The sequence below is a fragment of the Saccopteryx leptura genome, chromosome 9 (genome assembly GCF_036850995.1).
Source record: "Saccopteryx leptura isolate mSacLep1 chromosome 9, mSacLep1_pri_phased_curated, whole genome shotgun sequence".
Classification (NCBI taxonomy): domain Eukaryota; kingdom Metazoa; phylum Chordata; class Mammalia; order Chiroptera; family Emballonuridae; genus Saccopteryx; species Saccopteryx leptura.
In genome coordinates, this window is record NC_089511.1 from 90,610,521 (window position 1) to 90,634,936 (window position 24,416).

At 45.4% G+C, this 24,416-nt stretch overlaps 1 protein-coding gene across 1 annotated transcript in view; it reads left to right on the plus strand.

Moving 5' to 3' along the window:
* The first annotated feature begins 1,325 nt into the window (after positions 1 to 1,325).
* Positions 1,326 to 24,416, plus strand: part of WDFY4 (WDFY family member 4) — a 340,582-nt gene continuing 317,491 nt past the window's right edge. The window contains 2 exon segments of the mRNA XM_066348526.1: positions 1,326 to 1,434; positions 23,322 to 23,572. Of these exon segments, the coding sequence (XP_066204623.1) occupies positions 23,339 to 23,572 (234 nt within the window). The 5' untranslated portion in view covers positions 1,326 to 1,434; positions 23,322 to 23,338.

Here is a 24,416-nt window from a genome sequence, read left to right on the forward strand (position 1 = left end):
AAGCAGCCTCTGCTAACCTATTATCTTTAGTCAACAAAAGCAATTCTCTCCCTAGGTAACAGTCTTGTACCAAATGCAAGAAAATCATCCCCCCCCCCCATAATGGTATACCTGTAGTACAGTTGATCTTGGAAATAGGATAGCCATGGGTTTAATTTGTTGCTTTAAAAATATTGAAGCCCCTTATGGCTCTCCAACGTAATACTTGTACTGCTACTCACACTCACTGCACGTCTCAGGATGGTCTGGAGTGCCCCACTGTACTGTACACCCTTCCACCTTCCATTCTTATTTCGTTTCTACTCATGGACAACGAAATGGGAAATGTTGGAATCTCTGACTCCTGTAGGGGAATGCCCATGAAGTCAGCATGAGCATGTGGCCCATGTCTTAAGCTGGATGGGTCTCCCATTTTGGCTGCTGTGTGCTGGCAAGCCTGTATGGGTGAGAGCTGAGGTTCTATTACAAATGTTGTTTTCATCTTTGAACCAACCTCAGAGCTTTTTTGCCTCCTGTAACAGGTGACGTTGCCTTTCACTATCAGTAACCTCTGAATGGTCAGTTGGTTGTGAACTAGAATCAGGTGGGAAGCTAGCTTTAGGGGTCAGGCAATCATGCCCACAACGGCTCTTCCTCATGTGGCACAGGGAGGCATCGTTTGAATGGACATTCTGGCTGGTCCTACATGATGATGCTATGGATTGATGATATTAAATGATTCAACCTAATAAACCCAAAGGAACAGAAATATTGATACTGAGTTTCAGAGAACTTCATCCTATTATTTAAACTTTTCTTTCATCATTACTTCAGTGTTACCCATGGTTGGCTATCTGATTTTAGAGACTCGATCAGTTGTACAAGTTAGGTCTGAGGATAGAGAAAGGGTTCAAGTGAAAGGCTGTCTCTGGGCTGGCAAAGCCAGTCTGGGGGCTGGTGAATCCAGGCACTGTTCACGGACGCACTCTAGAGAGACCTCTAGTTAAATTCACCTAAACACCAACAGTATTCTCATTTTACTGAAGGCTCAGAGAAGATAGAGGGGGCAGAGGAAAAGAGGATAAGTCCAGTCTGGTAGCACTGAGCTAAAGTCTTTGTCCGCCATTCAGAGCTTTTCTTCTTTGTCCTTGGCCCTGCCCAGCACTGCCTGACCAGTGAGCTCCTGCCCCAAGGGCTCTGTCAGCAGGGCCCTAGTAACCCACCAGAACTCTGTTGATGGCTAGAGAGTGGGCAGAACCAGGCATTTGCGGACTCCTCACTTCTGCTTTCTCCAGGAAATGAGCAGAGACCTAGCCTGAGTGATTCATAGTGAAATACTGTTGAAGGCAGATGACACCAGGCCAGGGCCTCTTCCCACAGGCCTGGGGGCTGAGGCTGGATATGGGGGCGCCTGTGCCATCTGATGGCTGCAGGCCCTGATCGGCACACCTCCAGGTAGGTTACATTGCTTTTGGCCACACCAGGCTAACACAGAGGAAGACATGGGAGTCCTGTCTGCCAGATAGAGGCCTACTGGCCACATCCTGGAAGCTAAGCATGGGAGCACAAGCGACTGCCTGTGTTGGATCCGGGTTGTGGATGTGGGCGAGAGGTGGGCTGGTCAGCAGGGAGTTTACGCGGGGTGGCGGCACATGTGCTCAGGGCCATTCTGATGCCTGGACTGCTGGGGTGTCTGTCACGCCTGGGGTTTGCTGAGACAGGCCAGGCTGAAGCCCTTTCTCAGGGTGCTGCTGAGGAAGGAGACCTGCCACACCAACGGGGCTGGCCCGGGGCCTGTCTGCTCGTCGTCCAGGCACAGAGAGGTGGGGCAGACCGTGACACTCTCTGGCCCAGATCCCAAGGAGGCCCCTGAGGCTGATCACTACAGACTGGTCACCGAGAGAGCTGGCTCTGTCCTGGCCCTGTGGTCACTCCTGGGGTTCTGGTAAGTAGGTACCTCTCTGTGCCTCCCTTCATCTGAATTACCACGTTAAACCTGAGAAATGCTGACTTTTCTGAATAAGAAGGACCACCTGGTTCATTGCGAATTTGCTGTCCTACTCTCCGCCTGAAATCCCACAGTACAGAACTCCGAACCCGTCCTGTGTCCGTCACCTCTGAAGTGAGGAGGAGTTAACTGGTAACCAAGAACTTCATGCTTTCCCCTTTCCATGGGACACTTGAATTTTAATGGATTTTCTGCATAGTCATTCATTTAATTGTTCATTAAATATTTATGAAAGACCACTTCCTGCCTGACACTGTTAGAGGAAACAGGGTCAGTGCACAGGGGTCAGACAGGGGTTGCTTGGTGCAGTGGGCTGAAGCCGGATGGAGAGTAGGAGGTGGGGAGGGTGGTGGCTGAGCTGGGAATGTATGTGCCTTCCAGGTGGAGATCTGAGGAAGGGGAGGGTGTAGGCCCTCTGGGTGTCTGAAAGCCATCTTGGCGGGGGAATAGAGAAGACCCAGGTGCAGAAGTAGGGGTCTGGTGGAGACTGCACAGCAGAAAGGAGGCACACAGAGGACTGGCCGGAGAGGCACAGGCTGGAGTCGGTCAGGAAGGGACTTTTGGTCCAGTATAAGGACTTGTGTTGTACTTCTCCCTGATTTGTGAAACTTTTAAATGTTGACTGGGGAGAAAAAAAATTAGAAAAAGTGTATAGGGTACAACAAACAATGATATATACCCTGTGTACTGCCACCTTACTTCTAGAGACACTGTCAGCACCTTTCCTGTCTCTTGTGTGCTCGTCCTCCCTCTCTTCTCACGGAAAACTATTTTCCTCAAATTGAGGCTTATTGCTCCCTGATTTCCTTTATAAAGTCACCTCATACAGTTAAATTGCTAGCTGTTATTCAGTTTTGCATGGTTTTGAACTTTTTAAATAGAAATGAAATACAGATTGGGACAAAAGTAGGTTTATAGTTGTGAGTACACAAATATCAGTTCATTCTTGTATTACTATCTGTTAATTAGTGTATTATTTTCTGTACGAACAGCTGTAAACCTACTTTTGCCCCAGCCTGTATTCTTTTAAGACTTACTTAATTTGCTCAAAATGATGTTTCTGACACTCCTTCCCATTGTCGCATGCACATTGAATTCATTCATGTTTATGTGTATATGATCTGCTCTATATCTCAATATACTTCTCCAAGTTACTGCTGAGGGGAATATAGGATACAGGCTCCTGTTTTTCCTATTGTAAGGAGTTAGGCTCCCTAGCACTTCTAAGAGTTGCTAGGACTCTCCTTGTGTCTGTATCCTGGGGCATGTGTGAGAGAATCCCTCAAGATATGTGCCCTAAAAGTGGAACTGGTGGGTCATGGAGTATATATCTCTGCAGCCTCACTGGGCAGTACCAGCCTCTTGTACCCATCCACAATGCGTGAACACTTTCATTGCTCTACTTCCTCACCAGCATTTGATGCTGTTAGGTTTTTATTTTTGCCAATCCAGTGAAAGTGAAAAGCTATCCAACTATGTTTAAATTTCCATTTCCTCAACTACTAACATTGGGCATCTTTTTATGTTTATTGGTCATTCTGTGTTTCTTTTGTTGGTTCAGATTTTTTGCCCATTTTTCTATGGGGTCATCTCTCTTTTACTCTATTGATTTACCATAATTTAATACGTGTTCAAATATTAATCCTTTGTCATTTATGTATGTTGTAGATATTTCACTCTGCCCATATCCTCACATTTTTTGTGATTCCTACTAATGACCAAATAAGTTAATTCTTTTTTTTTAAGCAGGAGAGAGAGAGAGAGAAAAGGGTAGGGAGAGAGAGAGAGAAAGAAAGAGACAAGAGAAAGAGATAGATAAGAAGGGAAAGAGATAAGAAGCATCAACTCAGTTTCAGTACCTTAGTTGTTGATTGATTGCTTCCTCATATGTGCTTTGACTGGGGGGCTCCAGCCAAGCCAATGACCTCTTTCTCAAGCCAGCAACCTTGGGCTCAAGGCAGCAACCATGGGGTCATGTCTATAATCCCATGCTCAAGCCAGCAACCTCAGGGTTTTGAACCTGGGTCCTCAGCATCCCAGGCTGATGTTCTATCCACTGTGCCACTGCCTGGTCAGGCTAAATATGTTAATTCTAAGCGAGCTTAATTTGTCAATAGTTGCTTTATGATATACTTGTTACATGTTGTCTAAGAAATTCTTCACTACAATGTTATAAAATTAGTCTCATATTATTAAAAATTTTTTTTAAATAATTTTGATGTTTACATTTAAGGCTTTAATTTTATCTGAAAATAGTTTTTCTGTGTGGTGTGATGTGGGGAAGGCATTCTATTTTATTTTGTTTTTTTTTTTCTATGCAGATAACTAAGAGTCTTAGCTCTGTTTATTAAAAAGGCTATTTTTTTACCCATCAATCTATAACAGTTCTGTTGTAAAATCTAGTTTTCATTTGTCATGTATATTTAGGTCTGTTTTTCTCTTCTGTCAATTTGTTTATTCCTTTTTCAATACTCACAGAACTATAGTACTATAGAACTTAGTAACTATAGGCTTATGATAACTATTTTTCTTTTTTTTAGCGTGAGAGGCAGAGATAGAGAGAGAGACAGAGAGAAGGACAGATGGGGACTGACATGCAGGAAAGGAGAGGGATAAGAAACATCAATTCTTTGTTGCAACACTTTAGTTGTTTATTGATTGCTTTCTCAGATGTGCCTCGACCGAGGGGCTCTAGCAGAATGAGTGACTCCTTTCTTAAACCAACAACATTGGGTTCAAGCCAGCGACCTTCGGCTTCAAGCCAGCAACCATGGGGTCATATTTATGATTCCACACTCAAGCCAGTGACCCCATACTCAAGCCTGATGAGCCCGCGCTCAAGCTGGTGACCTCAGGGTTTCAAATCTGGATCCTCTGCATCCCAGTCTGACACTCTATCCACTGCGCCACTGCCTAGTCAGGCATAATAACTTTTTATTTTTCCTTTTTCTTCTATTCCTTCTTGACATTCTTGGTACTTTCTTTCTTCATATGAATTTTAGAATTAGCTTTTCAGGTTCAACAACAAAAAAACTGTGTTCACAACAAAAACCTGTGATTGGAAGTATAATTGAGAGAGAGGTAATATCTTTGTGAAAATGACTTCTTCCATTTATGAACGTGGTTTGTCTCTTCACTTATATAGGTCTTCTTCAAAGTATTTAAATAAAATAAATACTTTTCTTCATAAAGGTAGTGCATATTTTGCCTATATTTATAACTAAGTAGTTTATATCTTATATAAGTTCAGTTGTCATTAAAATACATATATATTTTTTACTCTTGCTGATTTGTACTTGCATGTTAAGAAAGAATCATTTTGGCTCCTCTGTGCGGAGCAAAGGAGGAAGCAGGCCTATCAGTGAGAAGCTGTTGTAATAATCCAGGCGAGAGGTGATGGTTGCCCCCAAATGATAGTAATAGAGATAATGGGATGTGGTTAAAGTGATGAGATTCTAGATATTGTCTGAGATTCAGATTTGATGATGTTTTAAATGTAGGGCGTGGGAGAGAGAAGTTAAAGATGACTGTAGAGCAGCAGGGAGAATGGAGTTGTCATTCAGTTAGCTGGGTCAAGGGCAGAAGGAGCAGTTATGCAAGGTGGTGGTTCTTCAAGAATGTAAGTTGAACACAACAAGGTGCTGATACCTATTAGACATTAAGTGGAAAAACGAAACCCTGGCTTCTCATGTACCCAAGGGAACTTCATGGTCGACAAGCAAGGCAGCTTGGCCCTCGGGGGTGAGAGGGGACATACCTTACTCAGGAGGGGAAAGAAACAGATAGGCTCCTCAGACTTCTTGAGCCACACTATAAGCTGTTACCCATTTTATTTATGGCTAGGACTTTGCTTTTATCTCCCTCCAAGTGCTTCAAACCATCAAAATGCTTCTGCATTTTTCATCATAAATGATGTTGCCCACAACATTCCCAAATCCTTGGCCACTGGTCCTGTTGGTAGAATCTGCCCATCTTAAAAAGCTTAAGTCTCAAAGTCTAGTCCTGAGCTGCCCAGTGTAGTAGCCTGTAGCCCAGCCTAAAATGAGAGCAGTCTGAACTGAGATGAGCTGAACGTGTAAAATGTACATTAGATTTCAAAGATATCACAAACAGTGAAAAGAAATGTGAAATATCTGATTAACATTTAAAAATATGGATAGAAGAAAACATTTAAAATAAATATGTAAATAAATAGGTTTAATTAACTTAGCTTATTTATTTTTACTTTTTAAATGTGGCTACCAGAAAATTTAAAATCACACATGTGGCTTGAATCTGTAGCTGTCTTTATATTTGTGCTGGGTGGCACCCTCAGAGGATGATATATTGTTTCATGGCCAGAGGCTTTTGTGGGGAACATGGTTCAAGAGGATGGGAAGGGAGAGAAATGAAAACCTCTTGACTCAAGTAAGTTCAAAGGGAAAGAGAGTGTGGCGGTTAAGAAGAATGAATTTAATCCTTACAATTAACCGGGCACTGGATAAGGCACCACTAGCTGCAACCTCTTTTAATCTCCACAATGAGGTCAGTTTTGTTACTTCCATTTTACAGATTGTGGAGGCTCAGTGAGGTCAAGCCCTTCTTCCCTCAGACAGTAGGTGACTGGGTGGAGATTTGAACTGAGACCTATCTGTTGTTAAGGCCCATGCACTTTGTAACTGGCAACATGCCCACTAATAAATTAAGAAAATACTTCTGCACAGCAAAAGTCAATCTTTGGCACAAGTGTGAAAACTGCCCTTTTGGCCAAATGATTAATCTTTCTGATTCATCTTCACAAATAATTGACAGAAAACTAAATGACTGAGTGGATGTCCTGTCCCCCAGCATTGCCCACAATGGCCAGGAGATACCCTCAGTGGTGAGTCATCAGGGAGTAACCAATTATGTTAGACCAAGTGGATGCTTTATGATCATTAAATATGATAATTTAGGAAAAGGGCAACATAGAATATGTTTATGATACAATGATGGGTGATTAATGCAATTAAATTATTTACATATCAATTATAAGTAAAATATGCTTGAATGTGAAAAATAGTACGCAAAAAAGGAGGGATATGTTTTGAATTTTGTGTTCTCATTATAATAATACAATCCCCCAAGTGGTGCTCCAATATCAGCTTTTCAAAGGATATGCACAAAATGTAAGAGGAATCAAGACGTGCACACGAGGAAACTGAGTGACTTGTGTGTTGGTCAGAGCATGTTGAGAGTCCATGTAGGGCTTTCCCCGGTTCTCTTAAGCAGAGGGCAACGGGCTAGGAGGTGTAGTAAGAAAGGCTAGGACTGCTAGGTGAACCACCCTGCTGCTCCTCGTAAGAAGTCTCTGCCTTGAGAGCCTGGGTCCTTCAGGAGTGGGTTGGGAGGTGGAGATGAGGAGGTGCTGCAGGCTGAGCTGGGGAGGAGTAGGCAGAGGGCACCACGCCCATCTTCCTCTGTGGGCGCCGGTCCCCACCAGGCGTCCTGCATCCAGCGGAGAGTAGCAGCTGCGTGGCCCTGGCGGCCGCAGTCTGAACAGCGCAGGGTTGAGCAAGGAGCCTGGTGAATCAGAATGGGCAAGTGTCCAGGTGTCCAAAAGAAAACCCCCCAGCAAACCAGAGGTGCTGCCCTGCAATCGGTGAAAACACCGAGTCGTAGTTTATCCTAGTTTCCCCTTTCACACACCAGGCTGCAGGAAACATTCCATTGCTCCAGCACATCGGGGGAAGTGAAGTGGGCCCAGAGCTCCATCTTGGGACAGGGGAGCAAGGGATAGTCACCCGTCAGTCACTCTCCTGTCTCCTTTTTCAGGAGGGTCCCCCTCACCTGTATAAAATACCACCTTTTTTTCCCCAAGAAACCCTTCTTTCCTGACACAATTTAAAGTGTTGGAATGGTCTCAGTTTTAATGTGTGCTTAATATAGTGATCCCCACTCCACTTCCAATTTATTAAGTGGTTGTAGCATTTTTCAACTGATAAAAAATTAGACTTGAGGACATGCAAGAATGACAAAGATGAAACATATTCACAAATAATGACAACATGAAAGAGAAAGTGATGACTGCCCCAGGGACAAGCAGTAGTTACTGGGGGAAGAAGGTAAGTTTGGGAATTACAAAATACTCATGTTTACTCTGTCTGGCTTTCAGCCCCCAGACTCCCCTCCTCACCTGTACACAGGAGTGACCGTGGGAATGACTGTAACCTTGAACACCCTGGTGTCATTACTAAGTGACACCACGTGTGGATGCAGCTTTGAAAACTGCAACACACCATCACAGGCTGGTGGCAGCTGCTTTCTAATCACAGAAGGGACCCAGTGGTGGCTGCAGCTTGGGGGTGGGGAAGGAGCGTTACTTTTTTTGCTGGGAGCATCAGGAAAACCCGTGCCCAAGAGGCAGTCTGCAGCTGTGTCTTAAAGGCAGCAGGATTTGGACACGTGGAGTTGAAGGAGGGGCTTCTCAGGTGGAGGGGTTACATGAGTAAAGGCAAAGGTCAGAGCATGAGCTAACAAATCATTCGTCAGACCCCACTAAGGGTGCTGTTGGGAATTAGGCAAGGGAAGGTGGACCATGTCATCGAGAGCCAAACATTTGGGGACGTTCCTAGAGAACACGGAGAACCACTAGACATTGAGCAAGAGAGCGACATGATAGAACAGTGCTCCAAGTCTGACGGTGTGGGATGGGTGGGAGGCTGTGTAGGCAAGGGACAGAGGGCACACCATAGCTCGCCGGGAGGGAAGTGAGGAAGCAGTGGGCTTGGCACTTCTCCTTGCCCATTAGGAGAAACCCCACCGAAGGCAGGCGCCGGGTCAACCTATCTCGCTCACTTGGGTAGGATGTGAGGTTCCTGGGCTCTTTGTATCTCTTTGGGTGCCGTTGTCCCATCTCCTGAACATGTAGAGCAGGGGTCCCCAAACTTTTTACACAGGGGGCCAGTTCACTGGCCCTCAGACCGTTGGAGGGCCGGACTAAAAAAACTACGAAAATCTCTATGCACACCGCACACATCTTATTTTAAAGTAAAAAAACAAAACAGGAACAAATACAATATTTAAAATAAAGAACAAGTATATTTTAATCAACAAACTTACCAATATTTCAATGGGAACTATGGGCTTGCTTTTGGCTAATCAGATAGTCAATGTCCGGTTCCATATTTGTCACTTCTAGCTGCAACAAATGATGCAAGTGTTCATCGGTTAGTCTAGATCGGGTTGGACATTTTAAATTTTTCATCCTAGAAAATGTCTGTTTGCAGACATAAGTGCTGCCAAAAATTGTTGACATTTTAAGAGCATGGTTCCTGATATTAGGATATGTCTCTGATGAGAGAGAGGCATAGAAATTAGGCAAGTTGTTTGACTTGAATGCGTCTTTCAGAGAGTCACAATTCTGCAGTTCAGCCAGTTCCATTTGGTAAATTGAATCCACATTTTCAATGTCAATAGAAAATGGGTTACGGAAAAGCTGAATGTCCTGTTCATGGAGATGAAGCTCTTTAAATCTAAATTGGAACTCCTTTTGCAACTTTTCCAGTGAATCCACACATACTTCTTTTGGGAATGCAATCAAGGGTTTTTCCGCTACGTGATCATCTAGGTAGGACAGTGAGCGCTGAGCGCAATACAGGAAAGAGAGTTCCTGTATAGCGGCGGGCGCATTATTTCAATTGTAAGCACCAGAGCGCTTACATTGAAATGAATCAGGGAACCAGCTGAATCCCGGTAAGTGCAAGGGGGGCCGGGTAAAAGGCCGTCGCCGGCCGTAGTTTGGGGACCCCTGATGTAGAGGAATTAGGTCTGGGTTAAAAATACTCCTGACGCATTGAAAATTTTGCTGGTGTGTAGGAGATATATTCTGGTTAAACCAATATCCAAGTCTCAGAGGAGAAATGAAGGGCTCTGAACATGAGTCTCATTTAAAAAGCAGACCTTCGTTGGTGGACAGGCCTCTGAGGAGCCTCATGTCACAGGTCAGCACCTGTCACAAAGAGGCGGAGACTCAGCCCGGGGCTGGCGCACGGGCCTCCTGCTGCGGCACTCTTTTCTCACTTTGTACTTTCGTGAACAAGTGTTCATGCAATCTTGCATCTGAAAGTATGTCTTTTCCTCTTTAACTGGAAAGCAAAATACTTTGGACCTAGTTCTGCCTTGCATAGTAGAGAAGCCCGAGAGAACTATTAATTCTCTTAATGTGTGATGTAGGTAGGTTGTGCTCTCACTTTGGTATGTTTTCTTTGATCTGTGAGAATTAAGAATTAGTTCTTTAATTTAGTAGTTAATTCTATGAGAATTAAGAGATGTTTAATTTCCTTGCAAGCCAGGAATGCATACTTCCAGATATGTTTGAAAGTTTAGTGATTTTTGTATGCATTTTCTGACCACATGATACTTGAAACTGAATAAGCTCAAGAGGACAGTTTTGTCAATTGCCCAACCCTGGGAATCTTCTCATCTCTCACACGTTAGCAAGTGGCCCGAGAAATGTCAAGGGTTCCCCAGGATTCCCAGTGGTTTCACTTTTCCTGGGATTGGTGGGTGAGGAGACCGGAGGGTGTGTGACAGACACTGGGTGTGCTGCTAGTGTTGGCCCAGGGACGGACTGGTCAGCTGGTGCCTATCCTGTGTCCGGATTAACAAACCCTTGGCTTGGTGGTGTCCAGGTATCAGCTCTTCCCTGGGGGAATGACGAGACCACAAGGTCCTGCTCTGTGCCCGCTTGTTTATAGTGTGAGCTAGGGCTGGACAGTAGGCCTGGCTCTAGATCTCTGATGGTCAGGGGGCGGCAGCAACTTTACTAGACCAGTCAGGGCCCTGCAGTATCTCCTGGGATTTATTCTTACCATGGTGTCAAGCTAGGCAGGAGTTGTGAAGGGGGTGGGGGTTTAGGAGTCAGAAAAGTCTGGCTTTGACCTTGGTTTTGAGGGTTATTAGCAGTTTGATTTCAGATAAGTCACCTGTTTTCTCTGAATCTCAGGTTTATTGAGTCTGCCTTCCTCATCTGTATAATGAGGATAATGATGCCTCCCTTATGTATATGTTTTCTAGGCCTAGAGAATATTAATGGCTCTCTTAGTAGGTTCTCATTCAGTTACAGCCAGTCTTTTTTATTTAATTTTTTAGATTCCAGTTGACATTCAATATTATTGTGTATTAGTTTCAGGTGTACAGCTTAGAGGTCAGACAGTTGTGTACTTTACACAGTGAGTATGGCCATTCTTACATCAGCAACATTTCCTTTCCCGTGAATTAGCCACCACATTGGAGAGGCTCCCAGCCATTGGGCTGGGCTTCTTGTTACCTGTGCTGTCACCAGCTCATGTCTTAATGTTGGTAGTGATAGCACAGTTGCAGCCAAGCTTCAAGGGTCTGCCCAAGGGAACTGCTCCCTGAACATCTTTGGCAATGTGGAAGTCAGTACATATACTGAGACACAGAACTGGGCCCCTTCCACAGGACACTGTGAGTTCCTACATTCTGGTAATGTTGCAAAAACCACAGAGGTGCGTGCTAGCCCAGAATGCATGGGCTGAAATCAGAAAAGGGAAGTGTTGAGGCCCCTGGGAGGTGCTGTTCAACCTGCCTGCTTCCTGGCAATTAGAGTCCCCATCTTCATCTTCAGGGGAATTCCTGAACTTCGGAGAAAAAAACCTGAGCCATCTCTTGAGTCATTTTAGGCAGGACAGAGAGCGCTGGACTCTGCTGTTCTCTGCCTACAGGCAACCAGACCTTGGCTGAGGCAGCAGGTGGGGGCACTTCCTAACTGGAGTGGGTTTGGGGCAGCACTGAGGTGATTTCTGGCCAGGTCCTGATTCTTGTCCAGGAACCTAACTTTTGAGAACAAACTCCTGCTCAGATCTTGTAGCAATGCAAGGTACAACCTAGATGACAAGGCACTTCTGATTCCCAAAGCCCTCTCCAAGGCGTCTCTTTGGGTGGTGGTCATCAACACATGGTCCCTGGTGGTGTTCAGGGGCTGGTCACTGGGAATCCCTGTGGCATGTTCCTCTGTGGTTCTGGCGTGTGTCTCCAGGTGGTCCACAAGGTGGTCCCTGAGGTTCTCAAGGCATGATTCCTGTTGGTCCTCAAGCTATGGCCCTGGTAGTCCCCAAGTTGTGACCCTTGGTGGACCTTTATGCAGGGCCCTGGTGGTCCTCACAGCCCTTGAACCAGATGCTTGGTACCACCTGGAAACTTGTTAGAAATACAAACTCTTGGACCTTACCTAAGACCTACCGAATCAGTAATTCTGAGGCTGGGGTATAGAATCTGGGTTTTAATCATCGTTTTAGCCAAGGCTGATACACGTCAGTTTCCAGACCACTGTATTCAGGAACTCCTTCTCCCAGAGAGCAGTTTGTGGGCTGACGATCATGACCGGTGGCCCCTGCACGCCCTGAAGGCTCGCCGCTGAGCCCAGCAAGGCCTGTAGGAAGGTCTTGGAGGACTTTGACCTCCTGTCAACTCTTTCCTCATAAAATCACATGGAAACCTTGAGACTCTCACTCCCTCATGTTAGTTCCATTCACTCATGACTCCTTTTCTTAGTGTGTCCTATGGACTGTGCTCTTGGGCCCTGTCTGATAGGAATTCAGTGCTATTGCCACTTCTTGGGGCCTATGTTGTCCAAGTTACTTCTGTCTCCTATTCCTTCTGATCTTGTCGCTGGCTCACCTGTGTCCCCCCTTCTATACCATGTCTGTCCTCTCTGCCCACAGTTAACCCTGGTGTGGACACAGAGCCTTCATAATTGATTTTTCCTCCTCCTTTTAACACAACTTTGTGTGTAGCAAACATTTACTCATGTCTTGGGCCAGAGACTTATTCCCATCCCACCTTTGAAATCCCCAGGTGTGTTACACTGGGGACGCTGCTGAAAATCAATGGTGACTCTGTTTTCTCCTCCCCGAGGGAGGTCAGAACAGTCACTGGAGTCCTTGTGCCGCTAGGCTCAGGGAGAGTTAAATTAGTTGCATATATGAAGCACTCTGCAGAGAGCCCAGTGCAGAATACAAACCAAACAGATGCTATTATTGTTGTTATTTTATTATAGTCATCAAACTGGAAGAGTTATATTCTCTTCTTTTAACATCTATCTATCTATCTATCTATCTATCTATCTATCTATCTATCTATCTATCTATCATCTATCTATCTATCTATCTATCTATCATCTATCTATCTATCGATCTCTATCATCTATCTATCATTCTATCTCTCTATGTGCTTACTTGTTGTGGTAAAATATATGTAACATAAAATTTGCCAATTTTTAGTGTGTGGTTCAGTGGTGTTAAGTGCGTTCACATTGCTATGCAATTATCACCACCATCCGTCTGCAGAACTCCTTTTTTTTCCCCCTGAAGTGAGAAGTGGTGAGGCAGAGAGATAGACTCCTGCATATGCCTGACCAGGATCCACCTGGCATGCTCACCAGAGGGCGATGCTCTGCCCATCTGGGCTGTGTCTTCCTTGCAATTGGAGCCATTTTAGAGCTTGAGGCAGAGGCCATGTAGCCTTATTCAGCACCTGGGCCAACTTTGCTCCAGTGGAGCCTTGGCTGTGGGAGAGGAAGAAAGAGATAAAGAGAAAGGAGAGGGGAAAGGATGGAGAAGCAGTTGGGCGCTTTTCCTGTGTGCCCTGGCCAGGATTCAAACTCAGGACTTCCACACATTGGGCTGATGCTCTACCACTGAGCCAACTGGCCAGGGCCTCCAGAACTCATTTTATCTTGTAAAACTGGAGCTCTGTTCCCAGTAAACACTAACTCTCCCTTCTTTCCTCCCTTCAATTCTTGGCAATCACTATTCTGTCTGGATGGATTGGACTACTCTAAGTAACTCACATAAATGTAGTAATACTGTATTTGTCCTTTTGTAGTAGCTTATTTCATTCAGCATAATGTCCTCAAGGTACATCCACATTGTAGCATATGCCATAATTCTCTTTCTTTCTTTCTTTCTTTCTTTCTTTCTTTCTTTCTTTCTTTCTTTCTTTCTTTCTTTCTTTCTTTTGACAGAGACAGAGAAAGAGAGATAGATAGAGGGACAGATAGGGACAGATAGATAGGAAGGAGTGAGATGAGAAGCATCAATTCTTTGTTTTTCTTTTTTTTTTTTTTTTGTATTTTTCTGAAGCTGGAAACGGGGAGAGACAGTCAGACAGTCTCCTGCATGCGCCCGACCGGGATCCACCCGGCACGCCCACCAAGGGGCGACGCTCTGCCACCAGGGGGCGATGCTCTGCCCCTCTGGGGCATCGCTCTGCTGTGACCAGAGCCACTCTAGCGCCTGGGGCAGAGGCCAAGGAGCCATCCCCAGTGCCCGGGCCATCTTTGCTCCAATGGAGCCTTGGCTGCGGGAGGGGAAGAGAGAGACAGAGAGGAAGGAGAGGGGGAGGGGTGGAGAAGCAGATGGGCGCTTCTCCTGTGTGCCCTGGCCGGAAATCGAACCCGGAACTTCTGCACGCCAGGCCGACGCTCTACCACTGAGCCAACCGGCCAGGGCAATTCTTTGTTTTTCTTTTCTTTTTTTTTTTTTTATTCATTTTAGAGAGGAGAGAGGGAGAGAGAGAGACAGAGAGAGAGAGAGAGAGAGAGACAGAGAGAGAGAGGAGAGACAGAGAGAGAGAAGGGGGGAGGAGCTGGAAGCATCAACTCCCATATGTGCCTTGACCAGGCAAGCCTAGGGTTTCGAACCGGCAACCTTAGCATTTCCAGGTCGACGCTTTATCCACTGCGCCACCACAGGTCAGGCCAATTCTTTGTTTTTCATTGATTACTTTCTCATATGTGCTTTGATGGGGGGGGGGTTGCAGAAGAACAAGTGACATCTTGCTCAAACCAGTGACCTTGGGCTTCAAGCCAGCGATCTTTGGGCTCAAGCCAGAGACCATGGGGTCACGCCTATGATCCCACACTCAAGCCAGCGACTCCTTGCTCAAGCTGGTGAGCCTGTACTCTAGCCAGATGAACCCGCATTCAAGCCAGCAACCTTGGGGTTTTGAACCTGAGTCCTCTGCATCCCAGTCTGATGCTCTATCCACTGTGCTACTGCCTGGTCAGGGTTTTTTCTATTTTAAGGCTGAATAATATTCCATTGTCTGGACAAGCCACATTTTGTTTATCCATTCATCTGTTAATAAAAATTTGAATTGTTTCTGCATTTTTACTACTGGAAATCATCTATTGATATTCTGCTTTTAATTCTTTTGGCTATCTATCTATCTATCTATCTATCTATCTATCTATCTATGTGAGAGGAGGGGAGATAGTGAGGCAAACTCCGGCATGTGTCCTAACCGGGATCCACCCAGCAACCCCCATCTTGGGCCAATGCTTGAGTACCAAGCTATTTTTAGTGCCTGAGGCTGATGTGCTCAGACCAACTGAGCTGTGGTCAGACCAACTGAGCTATCCTCAGTGTCTGAGACCATGCTCAAACCACTGTCTGCAGGAAGAGAAGAAGAAGAGAAGGGAAAGAGGGAGGGTGGGAAGAAGCAGATGGTTGCTTTTCTCATGTGCCCTGACCGGAAATTGAACCTGAGATGTCCATACACTGGGCTGATGCTCATCCACTGAACCACCAACAAGGGCCACTTCTACTTTCTAAAATTGACCATGCTGTTTATTAGTTCAGCCAATTTGACAAAATGACTATTTGTAAACAGTATTTTTTTATTTGAATGGAAAATTGAACTGGAACTTGGGGAGCAGTCCCCACATTTGACCAGCACAGACTGAGGCTAGGCAGGCCACTGAGTGAGTCCCTAAGGTGGTTTATGTGCATAGGAGCTCTGAAACTTGCTTTCAGTAACATTTCAGTAAAACGCTACAGTTGTTTGCTCCCTTGTGGAGTGTTATTGTGAAGGTAAAGTGAGAAGACACAGAAATCAGGACGCAGAACCATGATAAAGTGACCTCTCCTCTAGTGGAGTTACCACGGCAACTCACTGTGTAGCAGCATCTTTTTTTAGCTGAATCAAAGCAGGAGAGGGGACTAAAACCTTTGCCTTGGGCTTTACTACTGAGACTTTCTCAACCTCAGAACATTTTTTTATATAATATATAGGAAAGTTCCCTTCCACACCTTTGTAGCCACCCTCTTATCCCCAATCCCTGGCAACCACTGATCTATTTTTCTGTCCTGATAATTTTGCCTTTTCCAGAACATTGTATAAACAGATTCAGAAGTATGTAGACCTTGAGACTGGCTCCTGTCACTTGTTCAAAGGCCTTTGAGGTCCATCCAGGTGGCTGTGTGGGTCAGGAATGCTCCTCTTTACTGCGAAGAAGTGTCCCATTCATCCCTTGAGGGATGTTTGGGTTGTTTCCAGGTTTTGGCAGTGATGAAGAGATGACTATAAACATTCATATTTAGGATTTTGTAGAAACACAAGTTTTTATTTCTCAGGGTAAATACCCAGGGACAGAATTGCTGGATATATGTTTAACTTTCTCAGAAATTGCCCAGTTGTTTTCCGGAAGGGCTGTACCACTGGCGTTTCCACTAGCAAAGGTGAGGGTTGAGATTGCTATGCATCCTTGCCAACACTTACTAAGTTTTGTTTGTTTGTTTTTTTAAAACATCTAATAGGCATGCTCTGGGATCTCAGTGTGGACTTATTCTGTGTTTTCCTGAGGATGCTGCCATCCCTCAGTATCTCTGATTAACTACAGCAGGCTTTGGTGTTGAGATGGGAACAGAGCTTCCATGTCACTATAACTTCTGTCTTTTCTTGACTCTTTCAGTTTGTTTTTAATGTGAAAGCTCTCCCAGTAGTGGGTAATGTTGGTGAAGTGGGAGGGAAGCCTAGTCCCATCCTGCATGTATTTCTGGAGCAAGAGTGCCATATTATTTTATTTTTTTTCAAGAGCTCCTGGTTGAGGCCAGGTCCTGGCTGGTGGGAGCAAGAGCGGTTGAACCTGCTGATGTGCAGGGAGGAACTGGCTTTTGGAATGGAAAGGGAAACAGGAAGTAAGTGTTCTCTTCTGTGTCATCTGGTGTATAGGGGGCCCCAGCCCTGGGGTCGGGGACCAACTGCCCATGCAGGCAGGTCTCCCTTTGCACCTGGGGCACACGGTCCAGAAAGGGGAACAGCTGCACACGCTGACAAGAAAGGGAATGGGGACTTTCATCTTGACGTTTGTCACAGTGACTCTGTCCCTGCCTGTGCGCCCCACAGAGAGTCAGGGATGAAACTGTCCATCGGAATGTTGGCCCAGCAGCCCAGACACCAGCAACTCAGCCCTTTCTTCAGCTTCCAGACGTTACCCTTCTGGGTGGCAGCTGCGAGTAGGATGCCTGGGTGCTCTGAACTGTTACAAAACAGAGCTCTGTGGATGACATAAATCTATGCAGGGGGTGGGTGCGTGAGGTGGGGTGGGGGTGGGAGCAAGGATGGGTTGTGACACCACCGGAGCGCTGGGGCCCACGTGATCTCTCTGAGCCCTTCTCATGCCACTGAGGTCATAGGAAACCCCCTGCCCCCATCACTGAAGGCATATCTGGTTCCCTGCACACACGCACAGACCCCGCCCCCGCCCCAGCATATACAACCCACTTGGGGCCTCTACAGCCATTCTGCTCTGACTCGCTGTCACGGGTCTCTTCCCTTGTCATTGCGGAGGACAGAGGGTAGAGCTGGAGGACCAAGGGCGTTTTGACAAGGAGAAACCTAGTTTCAGAGAGAGGAAGTAGATTGATTAAGGCACCAATGTGGCCAAGCTGGGACTGGACCCCGTCCTGTGACCCTCATCCTGGCCCACGGCTTCCCCTCTGCTCCAGGGCTGCACAAGTGGGCAGGTTCCCACATGGCTATCTCTGGCTGCCTCACACAGGCCCCAGGAGAACAAGGATTCTAGTTTGCCTTGAGGTTGTCCCCAAATAGCGTGCTGGCAGAGAGGAGGGCCTTGCCCTTCTCTGGGGATCTGGGGGCTGCGGCAGCCTCCGTTCTCAGTCCTGCAAAGGCCACCTTTCCTCTGCTGCTCCTCCAAACTCTACCTCTGCTAGAAAACTTTCCATGTGGCAAGGCTTCCCTTGGCCAGTATCACCTGGTCAGGCAGGCCTCCCGCTCCTCTACCCACGTGGCAGGGGGACCCTTGGCGCTCAGCCTCTGTGTTCATTCTGGGTGATGCCCTGAGACAGCACCAGCCAAGCCGCTGACAGTGTGGTGGGCTCTGTCCTGGCCACTGATGCAGGGGGAGCTGGGTGGGTCATTCCTCCCCTCCAAGCCTCAGTACCATCTGCGGAGGAAGGCTGGTGGCTTTGACATCACCAGGTGGGAGGGAGGTTAAGGTAAGCCACACATGAAAGTGCCTGCTGCACCAACGGGGCATGATAAATGCCTATCCCTCAGTTCTGAAAATGGCATGTGCCAGGCATGGACTCAGTCAGCACGGCACCCTGAGAAGGTCCTTTACTGTCCCAGTTACAAATGAGAACACTGAGGGCCAGGTGTTCCATCACTTAGTCTTGTGGTCTGAGCCCATTGGAGTTGGCTCCAGAGGCTGTGCTCACGGCCACTATACTGGGCATTAAAGAAGAGTCTGTGGAAGTCTAGGTCCAGAGGTGGCATTTAAATTTTTGATAATTTTGTTCATTATGCACTTTTTAGCATTAATTTTTATTTTGAAAAATATTGCATTAAAATGTTGATTAACTTGGCTCCTGAGACCTCCCTTAACCCTTGTACATGGGGTTCGTGGCTTCTCTTGCCGAATCCGAATTCCAGCCCTGCCTGGACTCCCAGTGGCCCTCTGCCCCAACGTGTCCCTTTCTGCTCTGGGTAAGAAGAAGGTACTGGCACTTGGAGAGGGCATGTTGGCCTATGAAGTGGTTTGGGATGATTTCTTCTTGCTGTTCTCACACAGTCCCGAGAGACTACTCCCTGCTTTCTTCCCTTTACAAGTAAAAGCCGTGCAGGCCTAGGGTGACAGGGAGAGGGCAGGAGGAGCCTGCAGCTTGTCGGTGAAGTCAGACAACTTCTCCATGGGATTTTAAAGACTTTCACTTATTAAGAATTTTTGTTTCTCATAAATCTCTGTTTGTTCCAGGGAATGTGATTCAATCACTGCAGTAAACAAGGCTTCTTAACTTCGGAAGTGACCCGAGGCTGTTTCTGTTCTTTCCTCTGGATGCCCAGCAGTGGCCCCTGAGACCGTATTTTCACATTTTGATCTGATGCTCCCCTTGTCCTCTCACCTACTTATCTTACAAATGCGGTGTGTCAGCAAAGCCTCAGACGTGGCTCACTGGATAAATTGGTTGGTAGCGCTTGCAGATGTGACCACAAAGTGACTTTTATATGACAGAGACAACACCTAGCTTAACTCTGATGGCCATCTTGTGCGTTGGGATGTCCATGCCTGACTTGGGGCTGCTCTATGGGTGATGAGGACGGCAGTTTGATGGCGACATTGTGACTTCCAGAGTCTGGAGGAAATTCAAGTAGAAACTTTGGAGTGAGAGAAAAGAACTTGTTTGGAAGAGGGGTTTGGGCTACAGAGAGAGAGAGAGAGAGAGAGAGAGAGAGAGAGAGAGCAAGATTTGGGTGCCATTAGCATATATGTTTATTCATTTATTTATTCAGTAACATTGTATTGAGGCACAATGGTTTTCCTTCCCAGAGATGACATTGAGTAGGCATGTGACTTCCAGTGGCAATTAAGCCCATGGGGAGTAGCTGAGCTCCCCCAAGGAGGCACCCAAGGAGGCAAGCAGGATGTGACTCTGGAAGGCAGTGACGGGGTCCTGGAGGAGACGGAGCAGCGGACAGACGAGTGTGCTCAGCTCCTCATGGTCTAACAAAATGCACAGAGATGCACTTGTCTTTACCTATCAGATCATCTAGATTTTTAAAAAAGTGATAAGTAAGGTAGTGTAACTCTTGTACACACTTGGCAGGACTGCACATGATAATGTGTTTTGGGAAAGACTGGAAATGTGTCAAGAGCCTGAAAAATTTACCTGCCTGTGGGTCCAACATTTTTATTTTAGGAATTTAAGAATGTATTATAATCTATTATTTAAGCATGACTACGTGCAAAGGCATACACACCAAGTCTGACCAACAGTGTTGTTGATTGTAGTGAGTGACTGGAAACCCTTGAGTGTATACGTGTAGAGGGTTCATTAAATTAGCAATCAACACAGCTTGACACCACCACACAGCCATGAGCAACAGAGATCTCTTTTCGAAAAATATTTTATTTATTCATTTAGAGAGGAGAAAGAGAGAGAGAGAGAGAGAAGGGGAGAGAAGCAGGGAGCATTAATTCTCATATGTGCCTTGACCAGGTAAGCCCAGGGTTTCGAACCAGCGACCTCAGCTTTAGGAACGCTGGTCAATGCTTTGTCCACTGTGCCACCACAGGTCAGGCAAAGCTCTTTAATAACATGGAACATATCCATGATATGTTTTGTGACAAAAAGAAAATTATGAACTAGTTTATAAAAAAATGTATTGGGCTCTGTTTGGGTAGCTCAGTTGGGTAGAGTGCCATCCCAATAAGCCAAGGTTGTACAGACAAGAATGCATAAATAACTGAAAAAACAAATCAATGTTTTCCTTCCTTCCTCCCTTCCTTCCTTCCTTCCTTCCTTCCTTCCTTCCTTCCTTCCTTCCTTCCTTCCTTCCTTTCTCTTTAAAAATAAATAAATACATATACTGGATTGACAGAAGATATTTTCAATTTTAAAAACCAACAAGGGGCCAATTTCTAGAATAAACTCTTGCAAAGCAACAAGACAAAGACAGAAGGAAAAATAAGTAGAGGTTATGAATAGTCAGTTTGCAGAAGAGAAAATCCAAAAGGCTGCCAGGCACAGAGAGATGCTCAGACTCATTAATTGGTTAAAGAAATGCAAATTAAAGTAAAAAGGGAACAATTTTCTTCTGTCAAATCACCAAACATTGGAGATCTGGGTGATACTGTGCAGAAGTGTGGATGAGATGCTGGAGGTGTGGTCTGCTGCCAGTTTTCTGGGGGTATCTTAGCTTCTGGTACATGGTTGAGTTGAACAGGTGTATACCCTTGACTTAGCAGTCCTGCTCCCATGCTCACACACAGAGCTGGTCATGTGCAGCCCGTGAAGAGACCTGCATGGGAGTGTCAAGAAATGAAACAGTATGGGAAGTGGTGGGTGATCTAGCCATTGTCACTGCAGAGCATACAAGTCCAATAGCCACATGATGTCCATTTTGTAACATGGGACAGCAGTTAGAGGAAATGAAGTTGACAAACATGAGCCACATGGTTACAGATTATGTCTGAAGACACACTGCTGAGTGAAAAAATCAGGTGCAGAAGAGATACAGGAGGTCATTCAGGGAACTTCAAATGCATGCATTCGAAAGTCTCACACCTATGCCATGCTTTAGAACAACTGATGCTAGCAAGTAGGTGCAATGGGCAGGGTGAGGGAGAAGAAAATGGGAGTGGTGAATAGAGATCCAAGAAATAAGTGAATAAACAAGCAAAGCCAGAGAGGAGACTGGCCTAGATCAGGACAGAGACTGTGCTGGGGCTTACTCTGAGGTACCACCAACGGCCCCTAAGGGTCAACCCAGAAAATAAACAAATTCTCTACCAACCTCCAGCCAGCCAACCAACAAAAGCAAAGTATCAGTAAAATGTTTTCTTCCACAACGTCATTAGTGTGTTTTAATTAAACTATATATTCCCAGGTAGAAGCAGGAATATCAGCAGTCATTTTTTTGGGTATAGGCAAGCTTGTTATTCTTCTTAAGATTTTGTCTCTTCTCAGTTTTCACTACTGCACTTACATGACTTTTATAAAAAGAAATGATTTCTGAAAATTAATTTTGAGTAATAAGGAGGTGTGATAGAAGAAGAACCAGGGACACATGGAGTGTTCTACACGAAGAGTGAGAAAGCTTGCTTATTTATTTATTTATTTATTTATTTATTTATTTATTTATTTATTTAAATAGTGAGGCAGAGTTCCACATGTGCCCCAACCAAGATCCACCCAGCAACCCTATCTAGGGCTGATGCTTGAGTACTGAGCTATTTTTAGTGCCTGAGGCTGATGCACTCCAGGGCCATCCTTGAACCAATTGAACCACTGGTTGTGGGAGAGGAATAGAGAGATAAGGGGGTGGGGTAAAGCACATGGTTGTTTCTTCTGTGTGTCCGGACTGGGAATCAAACCCAGGACATCCATATGCTGGGTTGGTGCTATATCCACTAAGCCACTGGCCAGGGCATAAAGTTTCAAAGAGGATATGGTTAGTATGGCATGTGATCCTTATTTAACTCCTGTTCTGGCCTGCAAGGTGTGTGTTTGTGCAAAAAATAAACATGATACACCCCCTCCATCACTGTAGCCCACAACAAAACATTGGTAAACCCATCCCATGTGTCCATCTGTCTGGTTGCTACCCTGTGATTGTGATTGCTGTTTGCTGGCCAGATTCCAGTATGGATTCCTACGTGGTAATTGTGTTTAAGGTTGAGGGCTTCTTGAAGGAAGCCTGGACAGTCTGGTCCCCACTTGGAGCTTCTTGTACTCTCGACAGATAAACAACCAACAGACCTTTCTTTTATACTGGGTCAGTCATAACTCACCTAAAGGGTGTGGCAATTGAAAAGTTGAGGACACAGATAAAGGTAACTTCTCAAGGTTACCTATCTAGCAAACCAGACTTTGGCTATTTTATTTGCATAATTTTTTTGTCCTTCTGCCTCCTAACGTGAGAACTGCAGTTTGCCCAAACTACTCTTGTTTACATCAATAGAGAAACACTTTCCAGTTATCATGGGAGTTTAAGAAGTCATTTTGAGGACAAAGTCCTCTAAAAATATAGAGTGTGGACCAAATAATGCTGAGAGCGAAGAACCCAAATCCTTTAGACTCGTGGGGTAGAAGGAAGCTGTAACTGAAGATATAGAGTTGCTTTCTTCTACAAATATTGGAAGATGGTTTATACGTGTCTCTTCTATTAAATCAGTCTTTTAAAAGAGTTGCGGCATCAGGTAATTAAACAAACAGGTTTTGGTGTTCAAAGTGTGCATTTCAACAGGACATCTAGTTGTTTTGGGCCCCATTAGTTTCCTTACCACATACAGAAAATCTGAATACCTGTTCCTCTCGTTGGTCTGTGTAAATGGCTCAGCACAGGTTAGCTTGTCAATACCTGTGAGTCACTCTAAATCTGAATCTCTTTTTAAAAAAGCCTCCCTATTTTAGTTGATTTCAGGTTCTTAGAGGAACTGTCTGCAGTAGGAACTGAGTTGAATGGGTGCAGTGCCTGGACCCGCAACCCACTTGATCGGGAAGTGCTGTGAAAGAACTTTTCATTTTTGTTGTTGTTCTGAATCCAGACCCACTTTGCTCAGGCATGGAGGCAGAAGATGTTTCAAAGGCTGAAGACAGAGCTGAAAATCCAAGGATCAAAAACGAAGGCCAGCCTGATGCTGCTCAGGCTGAGCTCCCACAGGGAGGGCCGTCCCAGGGCCCCACAGTGCTCTGGGAGATGGTGGAGCAAAAGTTTCTGGAATATCAGCAGTTGGCAAATAGGAGCCCAGCTGAACATCAGAAGAGCCTGCTGAGTCTCCTCCCACTGTTCTTAAAGGTTAGTATTCTTTGTTTTGAAGCCATACCATCAGGTAGTGCTCTGAGGATACTTTTGGAATGATTGGAAGCTGGCACTGGCTGGTTTGAATGTCATCAGAAGTAGTCTCTGGTTGCTTAGAGGAGAATGTTCTATAATTTAATAAAGATGGCAAGCAAGCCTCATCTCCAGGATGAGAAATAGCTTGGAATGAATGTACAACTGACTCTGGAATAAGGTATCCTCTTTAGTTAAACATGTCATATTGTTCATCCACAATCCCAGCTTGGAAGTGAGAAGAGGCCATCTCCTTTGGGAGTTAGAAAAGGAGTGTGTGCTTTGAGACCTGCATCACAGGGATGGCTGGTAATCTCAAACACCAGTCATCCCAACACCGGGGCCTGGAGGAACTGGAACATCAAATTGCACCAATAATGCAAACTAAGGGGTAGTCAGTGAGGAGAACCCAAGCAGTGTTCCCTTTCCTGGTCTCAGGCACATGGGGGAAGTCTAGTCTCTCCACTGGGCCAACACTCTGCTAGTGGCTGCAGAGGACAGCATGAGCACAACGGATTTTCCCTGTTGTCTTGGCACAAAGCTTCTGACAATGAGGTCTGCCTCATCACTGAATATATTGAAGGCTAGTTGTACATTTGGAAATGCATCTTTTTGTGAGGACTTCATTTTTTCTTGATGATTGATTTTGAGTTATTATTCAAGAAATATACCTACAATAAAAGAACAGAGAATATGAGGTACTTTTCACATTGAAAACAAACTAAGACTGATGGAGGCTTAGGCAGGTTTTTATTGGGAAACTTCTTTGTTAATATTTCATCTAGCTTATTAACCAGAAGTATTTTAA